The sequence below is a fragment of the Alosa pseudoharengus genome, unplaced genomic scaffold (assembly GCF_046254945.1).
Source record: "Alosa pseudoharengus isolate Yale_2024_CS ecotype anadromous, Long Island Sound unplaced genomic scaffold, YU_APseudo_1.1 YU_APseudo_1.1_scf_10, whole genome shotgun sequence".
Taxonomy (NCBI): domain Eukaryota; kingdom Metazoa; phylum Chordata; class Actinopteri; order Clupeiformes; family Clupeidae; genus Alosa; species Alosa pseudoharengus.
Window position 1 is genome coordinate 25,376,749 of NW_027468565.1, and position 18,821 is coordinate 25,395,569.

Sequence of the window (18,821 nt, forward strand, 5' to 3'; positions counted from 1 at the left end):
TGCGTTGCACACCAATCTACAGACACCTCCGTGCACAGACGGAAACATTCAAAGCCTTGATAATATTTGTCCATTTCCCGGTTTTGTTCGTGCATTGGTGACCTAAATATTTAGTAGCCTATATAGTACAACATCTACATGCAATATCTTTACAACAACGCCTAATTACGACCTATTAATCTGGACAACTTTATAGGCTACAGCCCTATAAAGGCTAAAGTTACTTTTAGTTTTGTTCCAATTTACTGTTGTGTAAGGTTTTAAGCACCATAATTTTGCCTACCTTGTTGTAGCCCATCTGAAATAACTCCAAGCTTTGCTATGTTCCCTCCATCCTTTCGTTATTTTCAAAAAACGTTTTATATCCATGATGGCCTTGAAGTCTTGAGTTAGTGAATTAGCTTAAATCAGCTTTTCATGTGCTGTTAACCAGCAACAGATAGTACAAGAAAGCAGCAAGTATGGTTACAATTTCTGTACAATTTCTGTAGTTGCTGCATCCATTCATTGTTATTCTCTCTCCTGCTCAAATAAATGTTGTGCGTGAATTAAGTTGATGATAACGTATTTACAAACTCTGCTTTACAGAAAATATTGTAAATAGTCTACTGTCACGCAGTTAATGGGATACTGTGCAGAGTTGAAAGTTAGGTCAACTTAAACGAAGCCCTTGCTTGGCCGCCTGTGCTGCGCAACGCACACTTAGCTCCTCTCATCTATACAATGTAGTTCCCATTTCTGTAAACCATACATAATTTCAAAGAAAAATATTACCACTCGAGGGAAATCAGTGTGGTGTCCATGTGAAAAAATAGGCATAAATCTAGCGTACACATTTTCACGAATCACTGATGTGTTGATGACATAAATTAGGAAATGTTAGAGGACTTAAGGAGACGTGATGTTGAACTGCATGCCGATGCCATTTAACCCAAATGCCCCAGCGGCAGCACGGGAGAGAAGAGATTAACTGACAGAAGATATGCATTGTCTATAGAGAGGTAATGTTAGATTACATTGTACATTGCAAATATATCACCATGCATTCATAACCTCGTGATTCAGTGAGAATGATCCCAAAACATCGGAAAGTATGTCTTTGTGACAATTCTGTATTACATTTTGTGAAGATGAAAAATCAATAGCTAACTGTTCCCAACTGAACAGTGATTATAGCGCTGTGAACGCTCCTGGCTGCGCCTGGCAAATACACCACCATAATAGCAATCAGCTATGGAACAAGCGTGCCTGTTGTTAAAGGGAATGTGAGATGACGCTCTGATTGGTTTATTGCACGTTACGCCCAAACCACACCCATGATTAATGTAGCTACTTCAGACAACCCCATTTTAGATTTGCGTCGGGCGCAACAGTCAAATATCCTGCCGGTAAAATAGCATCAGCGCCCGAGATCCGCCCACAAAGTGAATTGCGTTTTGCGCAAAGACACTTCCGTTTTAGACCATTAAAATAGGGCCCTAAGTCCTAACTACCGTATTTTTCTGGACTAATAAGTCACACTTTTTTTCAGTTTGGCTACCTGCGACTTATAGTCAGGTGCGACTTATATATCAAAATATATATGATTTAACATGTTTTTAATGTTAGTCAGTATGAATTGACATGAACATGCATGAAAACATTTCAAAACAAAACTCGACGCCATAGGTTATTTTGAGAATAATGACTTTCTCTTCAGCATTGTCCTAACCGTTAAAATGAGGCAGATATGACGAGGCATTGCAACAATGTTTACAGAGATACACTGTAAGGTTGGCTGCAAAGAATATGCAGACTGTTACGATTGCACATTATCTGTGCATTGTGAACACAAATCGCCCCCTGGGTTCTCTTTCACATGTTGTATTGTAGGCTAGCCTATTTTGTCCTACTTGATTTTCCATTGCCAGAAGAATAACTATTATTCTTTAAAAAATAACTATTATCATTAGGCTCATGATAGGTCTACAGACATTTGTAATTTGGCTACAAATTTGGTGTGTTCTAATGTTAATGTTCGGCTGAATTTCTTTTTAATTCAAGTTATTGATAGCCTAACTAATGAAGAATTAGCAAACTTTGGATTAGCTGCTACATTGCTCACCATTTTTCATGATCTGCTAGGCTCCGTCGAACTCTTCTTGCATTTGTCACTTGTCATTTTAGACGTAGGGCATAGCAACAGTAACCAGGTAGGCCGGTCCCAGCACTGAGTTATACAGTGTGATTGGCTGGCATGTTGACTGACAGTTCAAGAGGATATTTGCAATAACTTCAGAACAGAATTCATTCTGAAAATATATTATCATATATATATATATTTCAGAACAAAATAATTTATTAAACAAAATCATCACACCAATTTTGGGTTATGATAATTATTTCAACCTGATAATGAATGATGATGGAAATGAGCAACTACATAGCCCATAATCCAAAGCTGTAGCCTAAGGTCTGAGACTCCCAGAGAAGGTATAGTGTGAACAGGAAGGAAACTGAGGCCCCATCAAAGCTGAAGTGCACCAGAAAGAGATCCGAGTCCTCTTTCAAATAAACTCATAATGTGAATACAAAATGAACTGAGTCCCTTTGGCTTTGGTCCACTTTCTGGTCCCCTTTTAGTGGACTGAGTTTGGTTCTTTTAAAAGGGACTATATGTGAAAACACCCTCAGTGATAGAATCAGTTGTTTTCAACATTCCAGTTGTTCACATTGTCGTCACTGTGCACAATGCGAAGCAGTGCTGTGCAGTGTGATGCAATGTGGCGTTTTGAACAGAACTTTTGTTGGACGCCCCGTCTATATTTTTCTTTCTGTCGCTCGCGTAGCTCTGCTATTTGGAAGGAGGAATGTGATGCAATAGAGCATATTTAATGGATTCAGTGTGGACAGAGAGGATTCAATACTGCACAACAGTCGCTCGCTCGGATGCAGTTTGGATACCATGTCAGATACTACATGCTGGACTATTGTGTACTGACTGATCCCCTGGTGTGTGTGATTGTGTGTGATTGTGTGTGTGTGTGTGTGTGTGTGTGTGTGTGTGTGTGTGTGTGTGTGTGTGTGTGTGTGTGTGTGTGTGTGTGTGTGTGTGTGTGTGTGTGTGTGTGTGTGTGTGTGTGTGTGTGTGTGTGTCGGTCGTCCTGTGGGCTTGGGTCTGATTTGAATCGGCTCCTTTGAGGCCTGCTGGTTAAAATGGCTCCAGAAAACAAAGGCATTATCCAAATGCACTTTGAGGAAATGAGCCTGGCTGACGTCCCCTGGCACACACACGCCTATCTGCCATCACAGCACTGCACACACACACACTTACACACACACACAGACACAGACCTGTACAGGACTGTACACACACACCTATCTGCCATCTGAGTTTCAGCCAGGAGAGTGGTCAGCTGCACAGGACCGCACACACACACACACACACACACACACACACACCTATCAGCCATCAGTGTCAGCCAGGAGAGTGGTCAGCTGCACAGGACCGCACACACACACACATACACACTCATGCACACACATTCAGGCGTGCACACACACACCTATCTTCTATTGGAGCAGTTGGGAGTAGAGAGATTAGCAGCAATCTCTCACACACGGGGGTCTCGTGGCCTACTGGTTAGGGCTTCGGGCTTGTTCGCCAGTTCGAACCCCGACCAGTAGGAACGACTGACTCGGCCAAGAATACTTGGCCGAGAAACCTGATTTACATTTTTACATTTACACCCACTGTGAGGTTGTTACTACACGTAGGCCTACACAGTTCCACAGGGGCTGTAACTACACACAGTCCTATACGGTTCCACAGCCGGTTCCACAGAGTCTGTTACTACACACAGGCCTATGCGGTTCCAATAGGGCTGTTAATACACATAGGTTCCACAGGGGCTGTTAGTACACACAGGCCTACACGGTTCCACAGACGCTGTTAGTACACGTAGGTCTACACAGTTCCACAGAAGCTGTAACTACACGTATGTCTGCACGGTTCCACAGAGGCTGCTACTACACATAGGCCTACATGGTTCCACAGGAGCTGTTACTACACATAGGCCTACACGGTTCCACAATCGGCTCCACAATATTTCTCCCTGTGCTTTAGAGTGACCTGCAGAAACAGCACAGTTTCCATCAGCGGTTCTGCTTTCTTTGAATGAAACCAGAGGCCTTGAAAGGCCACTTTATTCTCTGCAGCAGCCTGATGCTAATGCTGCACACACTGAAGCGCTGGCCCCTGGGGAGGTCAGTAGTGTGTGATGGGTTTCATCTTGCTGTTGGCAGGAGGTATTCAGGTGTAAATGAGTTGGTGTGTTGAGCTCAGGTTCCAGCCTGTGTCTACTGATCTGTGGTGGACTGGAAGGCTGCTGGTCGTGCGTGCGTGCGTGCGTGCGTGCGCGTGCGTGTGTGTGTGTCTGTGTTGGACTGGAACACTGGGGGTGTGTGTGCCTGCATGCGTGTGTGTGTGTGTGTCTGTGTCCAGTTGGACTGGAATGCTCTCGGCTCCAAACACACGTAATTGTGCCCTGAAAACCACAGTAGGGCGGACAGAGTGGAGTCTGTGACAGCCTGTAATTTCACTTCACTTTGTTTAAGACTAGTGTGTGTGTGTGTGTGTGTGTGTGTGTTAGACATATTTCAGTAAGTAAAGTGCATGTGTTGGTGCTTGTGGATGAGACCATTTCCTGCTCCGTTATCAAAGTGGGGGTGACTGGCGTGAGACGCAGCAGAATAGAGTTTGTCTGGTTAGATCCAAACCCACCAACAGAATAGAGTTTGTCTGGTTAGATCCAAACCCACCAACAGGTTAGATCCAAACCCACCAATAGAATAGAGTTTGTCTGATGAGATCCAAACCCACCAACAGGTTAGATCCAAACCCACCAACAGAATAGAGTTTGTCTGATGAGATCCAAACCCACCAACAGAATATAGAGTTTGTCTGATGAGCTTTAGCTACACAGTTCTGGTTTTACTGTCCAGTCTGTTTTTATGCAAAATAGATACCTACATTTAGTCCTACAGTACGGTCCTATGTCCAGCTGTCTGTGGTGTCCATGCTGTAGTGTAGCCTGTAGGGTAGCGTTTAAATGGCTCTCAATTCAATGGAACACACATGATTCCTAATATATACATACCGCATACCTACTGTATACTGTCTGCTATGTCCTGAATGAATCCATTTCAGTGCTAAGAACAATAATGACTGACTGGACAATTGTTTGAGTGTGTTTGGACTGTGTTGTTAACCTTTCGTTTCCCCCTGAATGAAGACATTTCAGTGCTAATAACAGTAGCTTATAATAAGTGACCTAAACCAGAGACTTTCTAATGAGGAGACACAGCACTCAAAAAATCCTCCATAGAAATGCATGGGGTTAGTTTGTAACGCCAATATGGCAGTTGTCTACACATATCCCACCCCTTCCTCGGCAAAACGTTGACATGTGAATACATTGAGCCAATCATATGGTGTGTTGTGAAGACATCGTGCCAATCATGTGTTGTGAACTTGCTGCTGGAGCAAGGTTGGTGTCGTGAAGCCTTGCGCACACGCATTTCTGCCGATGAGTGCCCAAAAAGCTTTGCAATATGGCCGCCGAGTGGAGGGACTTGCCTAAAAGGACTTTGCCTAAACATCCTCTGACTTGCGTCGTTAACCCTTGGTGTCACCTGAATGAAGACATTTCATTGCTAATATCAATAGCTTATAATAAGTGTCCATGACCATGCTCTGACTTGCGTCGTTGAACCTTGCCGTTCTATGCGGTTCCAGATGGTTCCACGGGAAGATCACGCGGGAGCAGGCGGAGGGTCTGCTGCACCCACCGGAGACGGGGCTGTTCCTGGTGCGGGAGAGCACCAACTACCCCGGAGACTACACGCTCTGCGTCAGCTGCGATGGCAAGGTGGAGCACTACCGCATCATCTACCACAAGGGCAAGCTCAGCATCGACGAGGAGGAGTTCTTCGAGAACCTCATGCAGCTTGTCGAGGTGAGAGTGTGTGTGTCTGTGTCTCTGTCTGTGTCTGTGTCTGTCTATCTGTGTGTGTGACTTATTTTGTGTCTGGTGTCCTGTGCGTCCAGCAATGCCCATGGGGCAGAGAGGTGTGTGTGTGTGTGTGTGTGTGTGTGTGTGTGTGTGTGTGTGTGTGTGTGTGTGTGTGTGTGTGTGTGTGTGTGTGTGTGTGTGTGTGTGTGTGTGTGTGTGTGTGTGTGTGTGAACAGTGTCCGCAGTGTGGACCACACACATATAGTTCAAACAGCACGAACAGCAGTTCTGTTAATGTTGAATCTATGTTTGCATTTAGTGTGGGGTTTTGTGTTTGTTAAAGCGTGCAGTTGTCATATTTATGTTAATGTGTACATTTATTACGTGCTGCGGGGTGTGAACATGCATCTTAGTGTGTGTGTGTGTGTGTGTGTGTGTACAATGTCCTCCCCCTGAGCGTGTGCCTGCACCCCACTGCCAGAGAAGACGAAACAGGAAATGAGCTCGGAGGAGAGTGAGGGCCACTGGAGACTTGGCAGTTCTCTCCAGCGCAGTGCCATAAAAACACTATGTGTGTGTGTGCGCGTGTGCATGTGTGCTCTAGGAGGGTTCCACTTTTAGAACGGCTCTATCTTTTTGTCTCAGACCGTCATATATGGGGCAACTTTTTGAGCAATGTTGCTGGGCAACCAAAGGAACTGGATCCATGTGTTCTGATTTCACGGGTCATGAAAATATGAAACTAACGAAAGTTCTCCAGAAAAACAGTGGTTGCCTGATACTAATGGAACGTGCCAGAACAACAGTACTCTGGATCATTGCCCAGAAACAGTGCTCAAAACGCTTTACAGGTTATGGTGTGTGAGTGTGTACAGTAAGGTTTACAGGGTGTGTGTGTGTTTCAAACAGGAAAAGATAAAGTGTGTGTTTGTGTGTGAGTGAGACAGAGAGAGGGTGTGTGTGTGTACTTTAGAGGTTTACAGTACTAGGGGGTGTGTATACTTACATATACTTTACAGTGTGTGTGTGAGAAAGAGTAGGTGTGTAGTTTGTATACTGTAAGGTTTAGTGTGTGTGTGTGTATGTGTGTGTGAGAGAGAGAAATGTACTGTCACAGATAGAAAACAGAGACTCACCCTAATCAAGTACAAGTGACCAGTGACCACAAATTGGAAATTGAAACAACAAATCATGGCAACCAAAAGAACAGAGAATATGTGGTCAATACACAACAGGTGAGGTTGACACTTCCTCTTACAATGTACCTCCTTTACTTAAACAAGAAGTAAAAAAAAAAAACCTCATTTTAATGAACTAAGTGATGCATCAAAAAAAATGTAAGATATTATTAGGAGTAAGGAGTATCAGGGGACATAAACATGATGACTGTAAAGGGTCACTGCATCAGAGCTCACTAAGTAGCTTCTGTGGAACAGAGAAGTGACCAGCTACTGCTACCGGCTTACAAGACTGCAGCCGTGTGTGTGTGTGAGAGAGAGAGAGAGATAAGTGTGTGTGTGTGAGAGAGAGATAAGAGTGTGTGTGAGAAAGAGAGAGAGAGATGAGTGTGTGTGTGTGAGAGAGAGATGAGTGTGTCTGTGAGAGAGAGAGAGAGATGAGTGTGTGTGTGTGAGAGAGAGATAAGAGTGTGTGTGAGAAAGAGAGAGAGAGATGAGTGTGTGGGTGTGTGAGACAGAGAGAGAGAGCAGGAGAGAGAGAGAGAGAGCTTGCGGCCATGTGTGTGTGTGTGTTTATGTGTGTGTGAGAGCGAGAGAGCTTGCTTGCAGGCGTGCAGCTAATGAGTGCGTGCAGCAGTTCCTGGAACAGTTGGGTGAATAGGAAGTTGCAGAGTGGAAGAGTGAATAGCAGTTCCACATCACTTACTCCACAGACGCAGGCCTTTCACTGAAGCCACCATTCCCGCTGTGTGTGTGTGTGTGTGTCTGTGTGTCTGTGTCTGTGTGTGTGTGTGTGTGAAGCGGGCATGAGGGTAGAGTACAGTATGTATGGACATGTTTTCACTTTAACTCTCAGTTGTGAACACTTATGGTGTTTCACTCTGTGTGTGTGTGTGAGAGATGTAAGCTTTCACCATCCCCAGCGTCCCCTCTCTCTCTTCCTCTCTCTGCCCGGTACTAAAGGTCAGGTTCAGGTCTCGTCCTGTTTCGTCCTGAGTCTGATTCTCAGATCCCGATCAGTGTGCTCACTGGCCCTCCGCTCTCTTACACACACTTATGCACACACACATTCTCTCTCAGTAGCAAACTCCTGGACACACTCTGACACAAGCGCCTAAACTCTTGCTCTGTGGTCAGCTTACTTCCTCTTGTGACATAACTCACCTCCGTGATGTCGGGATGCCTTCTAGTGGACACTCTGTGTACTGCACTCTCAATCTCCACTGTAGTTGGTGAAGGGGCACACAACGTTCTCAGTAATTCTGCTGGACGCTTCTCATAGCTGTGTGTGTTGATGTGTGTGAAGTCCTCCTCTGTGTATTTGGAGGGGGGGGGTTCTACAGGAGAAGCACAAAAGAGTGTAGGGATTTGCCAGCTCATTGGATGCTGGTCTAAAAATGAGCAATCACAAATGAGTAGTAAAAAACATGTTTTTGCTCGCTATGTGAAGAAATGAATTCCGTAGGCCGTTACGTAACGATTGGATCGAGAGTCTTTGTGGTAGGTGTGTTTTGGAACCAGAGCGTAGTGGCCGGCATCGGCCAGGGTTGTGATGCTGATGGTCTTTAACCCCCCTGTCTCCCTCTCTCTGTCCGCAGCACTACACCAAAGATGCTGATGGCCTGTGCACCAAACTTATCAAGCCCAAGCTGGAGGAGGGGACCGTAGCTGCCCAGGACGAGTTCTCCCGCAGTAAGACTCCTTCAGCAGTGTGTGTGTGTGTGTGTGTGTGTGTGTGTGTGTGTGTGTGTGTGTGTGTGTGTGTGTGTGTGTGTGTGTGATGTGTGTAAAATTAAAAAAAAAAAACTGTGCGATGTGTCACCATGGTAATGTGTAGAGGAAGATGAATGGGACAAAAGAGCACTATTAAGATGGTTGCCATGGCAAAGAGCTCCTGCTTTTATTTCTGTTTTCTGTCCTCCAGGTGGATGGTCCCTGAACAGGAAAGAGCTGAAGCTCCACCAAACGATAGGAAAGGGAGAGTTTGGAGGTAGGTGTGTGACCACCTGTGTGTGTGTGTGCGTGTGTGTTTGAGTGTGTGTGACTGTGTGTGTGTGTGGGTTTCAGTATGCGTATGTGTTTGTGTGTGTGTGTGTGTGTGTGTGTGTGTGTGTGTGTGTGTGTGGGTTTCAGTATGCGTGTGTGTGTGTATGTTTGTTTCTCTGTGTGTGTGTTGACTATGTACTGTACTCTTCCAGATGTGATGGAGGGAGAATACAGAGGATCAAGAGTAGCGGTGAAGTGCATCAAACATGACGCCACTGCACAGGCCTTCGTAGCGGAGGCTTCCATAATGACGTAAGCTCCTGCCTCCTCACACACACACACACACACACACACACACACACACACCCCCACCCACACACACACGTACACGCACACACACACACACACACACACACACACACGTGCGGTGTGTGACTGAGCAGTTCGGACAGCAGTAGCATACTTACAACTCTGGCATGTATACAACAGTAAGAGAGTATGGCACTGAGGCCTGGGACATATTAAGGTCACAGGTCAGGCCACAGATAGGAATGATCCTTTGTGTGTATGGGTTTGTGTGTGTGTGTGTGTGTGTGTGTGTGTGTGTGTGTGTGTGTGTGTGTGTGTGTGTGTGTGTGTGTGTGTGTGTGTGTGTGTGTGTGTGTGTGTGTGTGTGTGTGTGTGTGTGTGTGTGTGTGTGTGTGTGTGTGTGTGTGTGTGTGTGTGTGTGTGTGTGTGTGTGCGTGCGCGCTCTATAGGCAGATGAGACACCCTAATCTGGTGCAGCTGCTGGGTGTGATCGTGGAGGAGAACGGCTCACTCTTCATCGTCACCGAGTTCATGGCCAAGGTCGGTGCACTAACCACTTTCACATGTCCACCTCCTTCACATGTCCACGTCCTTCACATGACATGTCCACCTCCTTCACATGACATGTCCACGTCCTTCACATGACATGTCCTTCACATGTCCACCTCCTTCACATGTCCACCTCCATCACATATCCACCTCCTTCATATATCCACCTCCTTCACATGACATGTCCACGTCCTTCACATGACATGTCCTTCACATGTCCACCTCCTTCACATGTCCACCTCCTTCACATGTCCACCTCCTTCACATGACATGTCCACATCCTTCACATGACATGTCCACCTCCTTCACATGACATGTCCACGTCCTTCACATGACATGTCCTTCACATGTCCACCTCCTTCACATGTCCACCTCTTTCTCATGTCCATGTCCTTCACTGCTTTAACATGTCCGACACACTGACCTCTGCTCATGTCCAGCACATTCACTACTACATTCCTCTCTGTGGCCAGAGATGGTGGTGACTTGACTGGGATGTGTCTGTAGTGTGCTAAGGGTTTCTCCCTCCCTCTCTCCTCTATCTCTCTCTCTCTTCCTCTCGCTCTCCCTCCCTCTCTCTCCTCTCTCTCCCTCTCTCCTTTCTCTCTTCCTCCCTCTCTCTCTGTCTCCCTCTATCTCTCTCCTCTCCCTCCCTTTCTCCTCTCTCTCTCCCTCCCTCTCTCACACTCTCCATCTCTCTCCCTCTCTCTCTTCTCTCTCTTCTCTCTCCTCAGGGTAGTCTAGCTGATTACCTGCGTACCAGGGGCAGGACGGTGATTGATGCCAAATGCCTCCTCAAGTTCTCTCTGTGAGTCCAGCCTCTTGCCCTCTGAGTTTATACAGTTCTACAATTCTACACGTAGTTCTACACAAAGTTCTACATGTACAGTTCTACACACAGTTCTACATGTACAGTTCTATACACAGTTCTACACACAGCTCTACACGTACAGGTCTATACACAGTTCTACACATTCAGTTTTATACACAGTTCTACACATACAGTTCTACACACAGTTCTATGTCTGATGAAGGGCTGGGGCCCGAAACGTCACATGTGGTGATATAGCCTACAAATAGAAAAACGCTAAGGAGCAGATTCTGGTGTGTGGACTCAACGTTCTTCTACACACAGTTCTACACATTCAGTTTTATACACGGTTCTACACGTACAGTTCTATACAGGAACATGTACAGGTACAGTCCAGCCTAACACTGCTCGGTATTAGAGTACCGGTAGTTATATGCATGCTGTATTTATATACGTATATATACGCATGTCACACCACTCCATGGCTAATCTGTATGTCTCCATACTATATCCCACTACTGTACTGCACTGACTGCTCTGTGCAATACTATACCATTCTTCATTGCCTTTGTATCCTTATCTGTCTGGGCTGTGTGTGTGTGTGTGTGTGTGTGTGTGTGTGTGTGTGTGTGTGTGTGTGTGTGTGTGTCTGTCTGTCTGTCTGTCTGTCTGTCTGTCTGTCTGTCTGTCTGTCTGTCTGTCTGTCTGTCTGTCTGTCTGTCTGTCTGTCTGTCTGTCTCTGTCTGTCTCTGTCTGTCTGTCTGTCTGTCTGTCTGTCTGTCTGTCTGTCTGTCTGTCTGGGTTGTGTGTGTGTGTGTGTGTGTGTGTGTGTGTGTGTGTGTGTGTGTGCACTTATCTCCTCAGGGATGTGTGTGAGGCCATGGAGTATTTGGAGGAAAGTAAGTTTGTGCACAGAGACCTGGCGGCGCGGAACGTTCTAGTGTCCGATGACAATATCGCCAAAGTCAGCGACTTCGGTCTGACCAAGGAGGCCTCATCCAAACAGGACACGGCTAAGCTTCCAGTCAAGTGGACTGCACCAGAGGCCCTCAGGGAGAAGGTGTGTGTGTGTGTGTGTGTGTGTCCTCAGGTCAGGGCTTGTCCGTATGTCTTCTAAGTCAACTACATTCATTGAAACAGGAAGAAAATGATGTGGTGAAAAAAGTTTCTGTGACCAAATTAAAATAGAGAGTTAGGTGTGTGTGTGTGTGTGTGTGTGTGTGTGATTGCATATTAAACAGTGTCTTTGCTTCCTGCTGTTATGTGTGTGTGATCAGAAATTCTCCACCAAGTCGGACGTGTGGAGCTACGGCATCTTACTGTGGGAGATCTACTCTTTCGGCCGTGTCCCGTACCCCAAGATTGTGAGTATCCCACCATGATGCCATCACACGATCCACACTGCTGCACCCACACACACTTCTGTCGGTGAGGTAGCAGGCAGACAAGTGTCTTGCATGGCGTGAGTGGATGTGAATGTTCGCCCTGCGTGAGCACTTCTCTCTCTGACCCAGAAGTTGGAGTTATGCCTGTGAAGCCGGTTTTGGTGAGAGAGAGGAGTTATCTGTGAAGGCGGTTTTGGTGAGAGAGAGGCGTTATGCCTGTGAAGGCGGTTTTCTGGTGAGAGAGAGGAGTTATCTGTGAAGGCGGTTTTGGTAAGAGAGAGGAGTTATCTGTGAAAGATGCTGCTTGGGATTTATTCTTTGACTTGTTTGCTCAGGAGGGTTTGAGTGGCTGTGTGCCACTGGTCAGCCATTTAACACGGGAGTGTGTGTGTGTGTGTGTGTGTGTGTCCTTCCCCTCATACCCTAAATGCTCCTTTGACAGTGTCCAAACCTTCAGCTCAGGAAATGCAGTTACATCCAGTTGTCAGCCATTTAACACAGGACAGGTGTGTGTGTGTGCGTGTGGGTTTCACTCACTTTGTCCTGAATGTCACACACACACATCCCACTTGCACACACAGATCAGTCCCTCACTGCACCATTTTGTTTCCGTGGTTTTGCCTGGTTAGATGTAAATAGAAAATAGAGTAAACAGCTGTGGTTATTAACTGTAGTCTCAAGAGTTTGTCAAAGACCGCAGTGTGAGAACACAGGCTTTATTAACTTTGGTGTACAGTATGTGTATGTTATTATAAGATGAAATGTAAACCCATACTGTGTGTGTGTGCGTGTGTGCGTGTGTGTTTGCGTGTGTGTTTGCGTGTGTGTGTGCGTGTGCGTGTACCAGGCGCTGAAGGACGTGGTCCCGCAGGTGGAGAAGGGCTACGTGATGACGGCGCCGGATGGCTGCCCTGCGCCAGTGTACGAGGTGATGAAGCTGTGCTGGACCCTTAACGCGGACACCCGGCCCAGCTTCAGGAAGCTCCGCGAACAGCTTGAACTCATCCGCTCAGCACCTTAGGAGCTCCGCCACACACACACACGTACACACACACACACACACACAGACACACACACACATACATACATACTATACAAACATACACAAACACACACACGCACACATGCATGCATCCACACACACAGACACACACACGCACATATACATATACATACACACACACACACACACACACACACACACACACACACACACACACACACACACATGGCTAGGGAGAGGAATCACAGGGGAAAAGAGAAGAGACAGACGTGTAGAGTGGTAGTGGAGTGTCGGTGCCTCCTCCACTTCTGAGCCGTAACTAGTGCTTGAACCTGTGCCTGTGGGCTCTCTGACGCGCCAGTGTTTGTTTCATTGTTTGTTTATTTGTTTGCTTGTTTTTGTTTTGTTTTGAGTTGTTTGTCAGACTGTGCTGCCTTTGAGGTGTCTCCCCTCCTACTGTTTACTTCTCCATCGCCAAAACAACATGGTTGCCTTTGTCTTTGTTTTTGGTTTTGTTTACTTCTCTGGAGAGGTGTGGCTCGACACACTGGCCTCCATTGTAATGGGTTGCTATCGGGCTCATATGTCATGTGATCTCCAGGGAACCTGCCGTTTGGGCAGTGTGTGATGGCCGTCTGCCTGGTCGTGCCCCCTTTACGGACTTCCTGTCTGTGGCCACACCCACAGTCTCAGACCCACTCTGTTGGGGTCCAAGGTCATACATTTCATCCCGAGTAAGAGCCTGAGAGAGTGTGTGTGTGTGTGTGTGTGTGTGTGTATTTGTGTAAGTGTTATCTTTGCAGTACTACAGCACCACAGTGCCTCCACCGTGTGTCTTTTTTTTTACGGAGTGTGTTTCCTCTGGACGCTGCTTCAGTCCCGCCCGTCCTTCCGCTCATGGTCTGAGTGGACGCTTCTGTGTTTGTCGTTGTACCCAAACCCTCCTATGGACACCACTGTGACTCCACCTCAACTGGAACAGAGACCTCAACCTCCTCAGGAGCGTCGGGAGGGGAGTGGAGAGGAAAGGGTTAACTCCCACTGAGAAATGGCCGACTAACAGAGGGCAATGTTCTTTGATGAGATTGAGGAAAGGACTCTATTTTATGATCCATGATGATTAATGATGATGATGATTACAGCCAAGCTGAAATGTGTCTAGGCCGACCCTCAGTCTTGGGACACACATACACACACACACACACACACACACACACACACACACACACTTGCTTCTTAAGGGGCCTTGATTTCTCTTCAGAACTGTTTTCTTTGCCATGTTTCTTAATAAATCATTCCACTCGACCAGTTTGATATGAAGAAGTGTGTCTGGTGTGTGTTCTTGATGTGACATCGCCCATGTGTCATCACTACTGCAGGGCGCTTTCTCCAAATGCCGTGGTGTTGCTGTTTCACAACCAATTAAATTAGAAGATGAGTTCTCCAAACATCCCCGTTATACCCTTACGAAAAAGAACTACAATAATACTATAAGATTGCTATAGTAGTTCTAGTATATACAGTAATACTAATGTGATATTAAGTAATACCTCCAATAATATCCTTGCCCTCAATAGTGTTCCCTATGGTACAGTCTTATAGTACTTCTAATGTATGGCCCAAAATACTATACATTCCCTGATATGAAACGTGCCGCTAGCATATCTACATAGCATATCCATTGATAGCAGCCATTTATTCAGTGTGGTGCTAAAGTGATGATGGCCATTTATTCAGTGTGGTGCTAAAGTGATGATGGCCATTTATTTAGTGTGGTGCTAAAGTGATGATGGCCATTTATTCAGTGTGGTACTAAAGTGATGATAGCCATTTATTCAGTGTGGTGCTAAAGTGATGATAGCCATTTATTCAGTGAGAGAATGCTTTGCCTGGGTAAACCCAGACGCACCTGTTGGCAGATTTGAATTTGCTCGGCAGGTCTGCATGGAAAGGATCCCATGTTCCCGAGAGCAACTGAGAGGCGCGCTGTGTCGGGTTGAGTGGGCGGTAATGTCTGCACTGGACTGTGTTTTGCTGTGCTGTCCTGTTCGAACAGCAGTGAGGTGAATGGCCTTGACAGTGCCATCCAGGTGTGTGTATCGGCAGAGCAGGTGTGTGTATCGGCAGAGCAGGGCATTCTCTCCACCTGACACACACCATCACACACTGCCATGTCAACACTCCTGTCTTCCGCTGCCTCTCTATCTTTTCTTTCTATCTTCCTCACTGTCTCATCTCTCTTTCTCTCTTCCTGCTCCCTAATCTCTCTCTTCCTCTACCTTTTCCTCCTCTCCCCCTGTACTTGTGCCTCTTTCTCTCCTCTCCATGCTGTATCCCTCCATGCCTTCATTCTGTCTTTCTCCCACTCCTCTCTGTCCTCTCCTTACACTGTAGTCTCTCCCTGTCTTTCTCTTTGAATTCAAAAAAGCGTTATTGGCATGACCACAGAGAAAGTTTTGCCAAAGCATACAGTATATAAGTCTAGAAAACATCAGAACATAAAATAACATCAAATCTCCTTCTTTACCCCCCCCCCCCCCCTCTCTCTTGCCTTTTACGTTAAAGACTAAAATGTTTGTGCTGTGTGTGCGAATTTAAACTTGTGTATGAATCTGAGAAAGCATTATCGGCTCACTTCTTCAGCTGCTGGTGTATGTTTCTGAGATAAGAGACCCAGACGCAATCGCATAGGTCTGTCTGTCTCTGCTCGACTGCACTGAAATATGAAACACCAAAGAAATCAGACACTCTATTTGTTTTTCAGCTCAATGCAACAAATAGATTAAGACAAATGTGAGTCTGTTTTTTTTCTGCTATGAGCTAGAGGAGTATTTCATATTCATATATATCATAGCCTAGTAGGTGGAGATGCGCTGTGTGCATGCGTGCTCGCGTGCGCGTTGCTTATTCATGCTGATCAGCACGGCTGCTGAGGCCGCTTAAGGGCCACTGTCATCATTTACCAGCCTTCTGTAAAAGCTCCACACATTAAGACAGACACCACCCTACTCCGCCTCTGCCTTCTGTAGCAGCCCCACACATTAAGACAGACACCACCCTACTCCTCCACCTCTGTCAAGGCATTTCGAGGCAAACATGTTTTGGGTTGAACATGATCAGCTGATGGGATGGGAGGGGAGACGCACAGATGCCCTCCATGAACACTGAGATGCTAGATGATGAACTGAGACCAACAATCCTATGCTATGTTCATACAACCAGACTGGTGCCAACACAACATTTCATCCTAGAGCAAATACATGTACACCTTCCAACACACACACACACGCACACACGTAAAAATCCCCTGTCCCTCAGCCCTCCATTTGTACCACGTCTCCTTGCTGCCATTTGGACCCCCACCCCTTACAGAGCACCACCCTCCCACTGTCCAGCCTGGGGGCAGTGCAGTCAGTGCCATTCGGGATCTCAGTCACACACACACATACACGCGCGCACACACACACATAGGCATTCGCGCACATCAGGGCAGTTAACCAGGGTTAACTCCTCTCATCTCCTCTCCTCTCTTTCCTCTCTACTCCTCCCTCCCTTTCTTCTGGCACATTCTAATGAAACATAAACATCTCGATTCTCTCCTGTCCTCTCTTCTCTTCTCCTCTCCTCCCCCCTCTCTCCTGTTCTCTCTTCTCCTCCCCTCTCTCTCCTGTTCTCTCTTCTCCTCTCTCCTCCTCTCCTTCCCCTTTTCCACTATCCTATTCTTGTCACTTCCTCCTCTCCTCTCCTCTCTCCTCTCCTCCACATCTATTCCTCCTCTCATCTTCCTCTCCTCTTTTCTTCCTCTTCTCCTCCTCCTCCTCTCCTTTCCTTTCCTCTTCACTCTCTCCTCTCCACTTATATTTCTTCTCTCCCCCTCCTCTCCTCTCTTCTTCTCATCTTTTCCTCCTCTCCTCCTCCACTTTTCTTCCGCTTCCTCATCCTCTTCTATTCCTCCCCTCCTCCCACTAATCTGGTGTGTGTGTGTGTGTGTGTGTGTGTGTGTGTTCCGAGTCTGTACATACAGCTGTAATGTACAGCGACAGATTGGGCAGTAGTGTGTGTGTGTGTGTGTGTGTGTGTGTGTGTGTGTGTGTGTGTGTGTGTGTGTGTGTGTGTGTGTGTGTGTGTGTGTGTGTGTGTGTGTGTGTGTGTATAGCTGTAATATGTAGAGACAGATGGGAAGTAGTGATGTGTGTGTGGGTGTGTGGGCATGTATGTAAGTGTATGCATATGTGTATGTGTATGTGTGTGTATGTACATGTACGTGTGTGTGTGTGTGTGTGTACAGCAGTAGTGGAGAGTGTGCTGAAGAGGTCATGGGCACGTGCAGTTAGGAGAGGGGTTTATGTGAGTGTAGTGTACTGTTTGTGTGTGTTTGTGATTGTGTGCACCCTGAGCAGGCTAAATATGGAACCTTGGGGTCGAGGGGGAAGGGAAGGGTGACTACTGGCACACATCCTCCAAACACACACACGCGCACACACACACACACACACACACACACACACACACGCTCATACACCCTGCTGACATGACTCCACACACACATAAGCAGTGCTCCCTGCAGTCCCGCACACCAAAGACCGACCTGCCCCGTGTGATCCCAAGTCACTAGTCTGCCCTCCTGATATTTACAGAGCCACAATATTCCTCCTCTTCCCCCCTCCCTTCCTACCACCTCCTCTTCACCCCCCCCCCCACCTCCTCTTCAGAGATTGTATCATCACCACAGCTCTGCTTATAGCCCTTGTTTAGCTATTAGTGAGTGTAATCGTAATGACACACGCTAACAGGCTAAATGGCAGAACTGATTCCATTTGGAGAAAACTGGATGCTGTGAAGATGAACAGAAGCGACTCAGAGTTGGATCATAATGAGAAAGAGCAGTAAGCCACGGCCAGCTGGAGCGGCTCTCCATTATTTCAAACTGACCAGAGGTCCTAGGGTAGATATGCTGGGGTAGATATGCTGGGGTAGATACAGTATGCTGGGGTAGATATGATATGCTAGATACAGTATGCTGGGGTAGATATGCTGGGGTATATATACTGGGGTAGATATGCTGGGGTAGATACAGTATGCTGGGGTAGATATGCTGGGGTAGATACAGTATGCTGGGGTAGATATGCTGAGCAGAGATGTCAGGGTAATAAATGCACTGTCCAATGGCGTGATATGAGACATGCTGAGTGCCCATATGGCAGCGTGTGTAGCAGACTGACCTGTGGAGAGCAGACTGACCCGCATGTAGCAGACTGACCTGTGGAGAGCAGACTGACCTACGTTCTGTCCTGTGATGGATGTGCAGTCTGCTGTGCGAGGCAAGCACTCTGATTAAAGCAGATGTGGGAAGGGGAATGTTTTAAACATGGAGCTGGTGTTTATACATCCACTTACCTGTCCAGTGTCCACGCAAATCAGATCTTCATGCTCGAACGCTGACAAGCCGATACATTCAAACTGTTCAAAATGTCCTTATTCACCTAATAAAAATAATCCATGAATATGAATGTGATGTACATGTAACTCAGCCTCCTTGTTGCTGTACAGAAATGACTCACAGAGCTTCTATTGAAGTGTGCTCAACCGTACATCACGAACAGCAGC

General features: G+C 46.6%; 1 protein-coding gene across 2 annotated transcripts in view; it reads left to right on the top strand.

Annotated features, from left to right (window-relative positions):
- LOC143104707 (tyrosine-protein kinase CSK-like) overlaps positions 1-14,537 on the top strand; it is a 37,120-nt gene extending 22,583 nt beyond the window's left edge. For both annotated transcript variants that reach the window (XM_076268965.1, XM_076268958.1), the window contains exons 5-13: positions 5,777-5,996; positions 8,770-8,863; positions 9,096-9,161; positions 9,370-9,469; positions 9,916-10,006; positions 10,750-10,823; positions 11,691-11,886; positions 12,104-12,190; positions 13,059-14,537. In XM_076268965.1, coding sequence (XP_076125080.1) covers positions 5,777-5,996; positions 8,770-8,863; positions 9,096-9,161; positions 9,370-9,469; positions 9,916-10,006; positions 10,750-10,823; positions 11,691-11,886; positions 12,104-12,190; positions 13,059-13,232 — 1,102 coding nt within the window. In that variant the 3' untranslated portion in view covers positions 13,233-14,537. The remainder of the gene's footprint in view (positions 1-5,776; positions 5,997-8,769; positions 8,864-9,095; positions 9,162-9,369; positions 9,470-9,915; positions 10,007-10,749; positions 10,824-11,690; positions 11,887-12,103; positions 12,191-13,058) is intronic.
- The last annotated feature ends 4,284 nt before the right edge of the window (positions 14,538-18,821 follow it).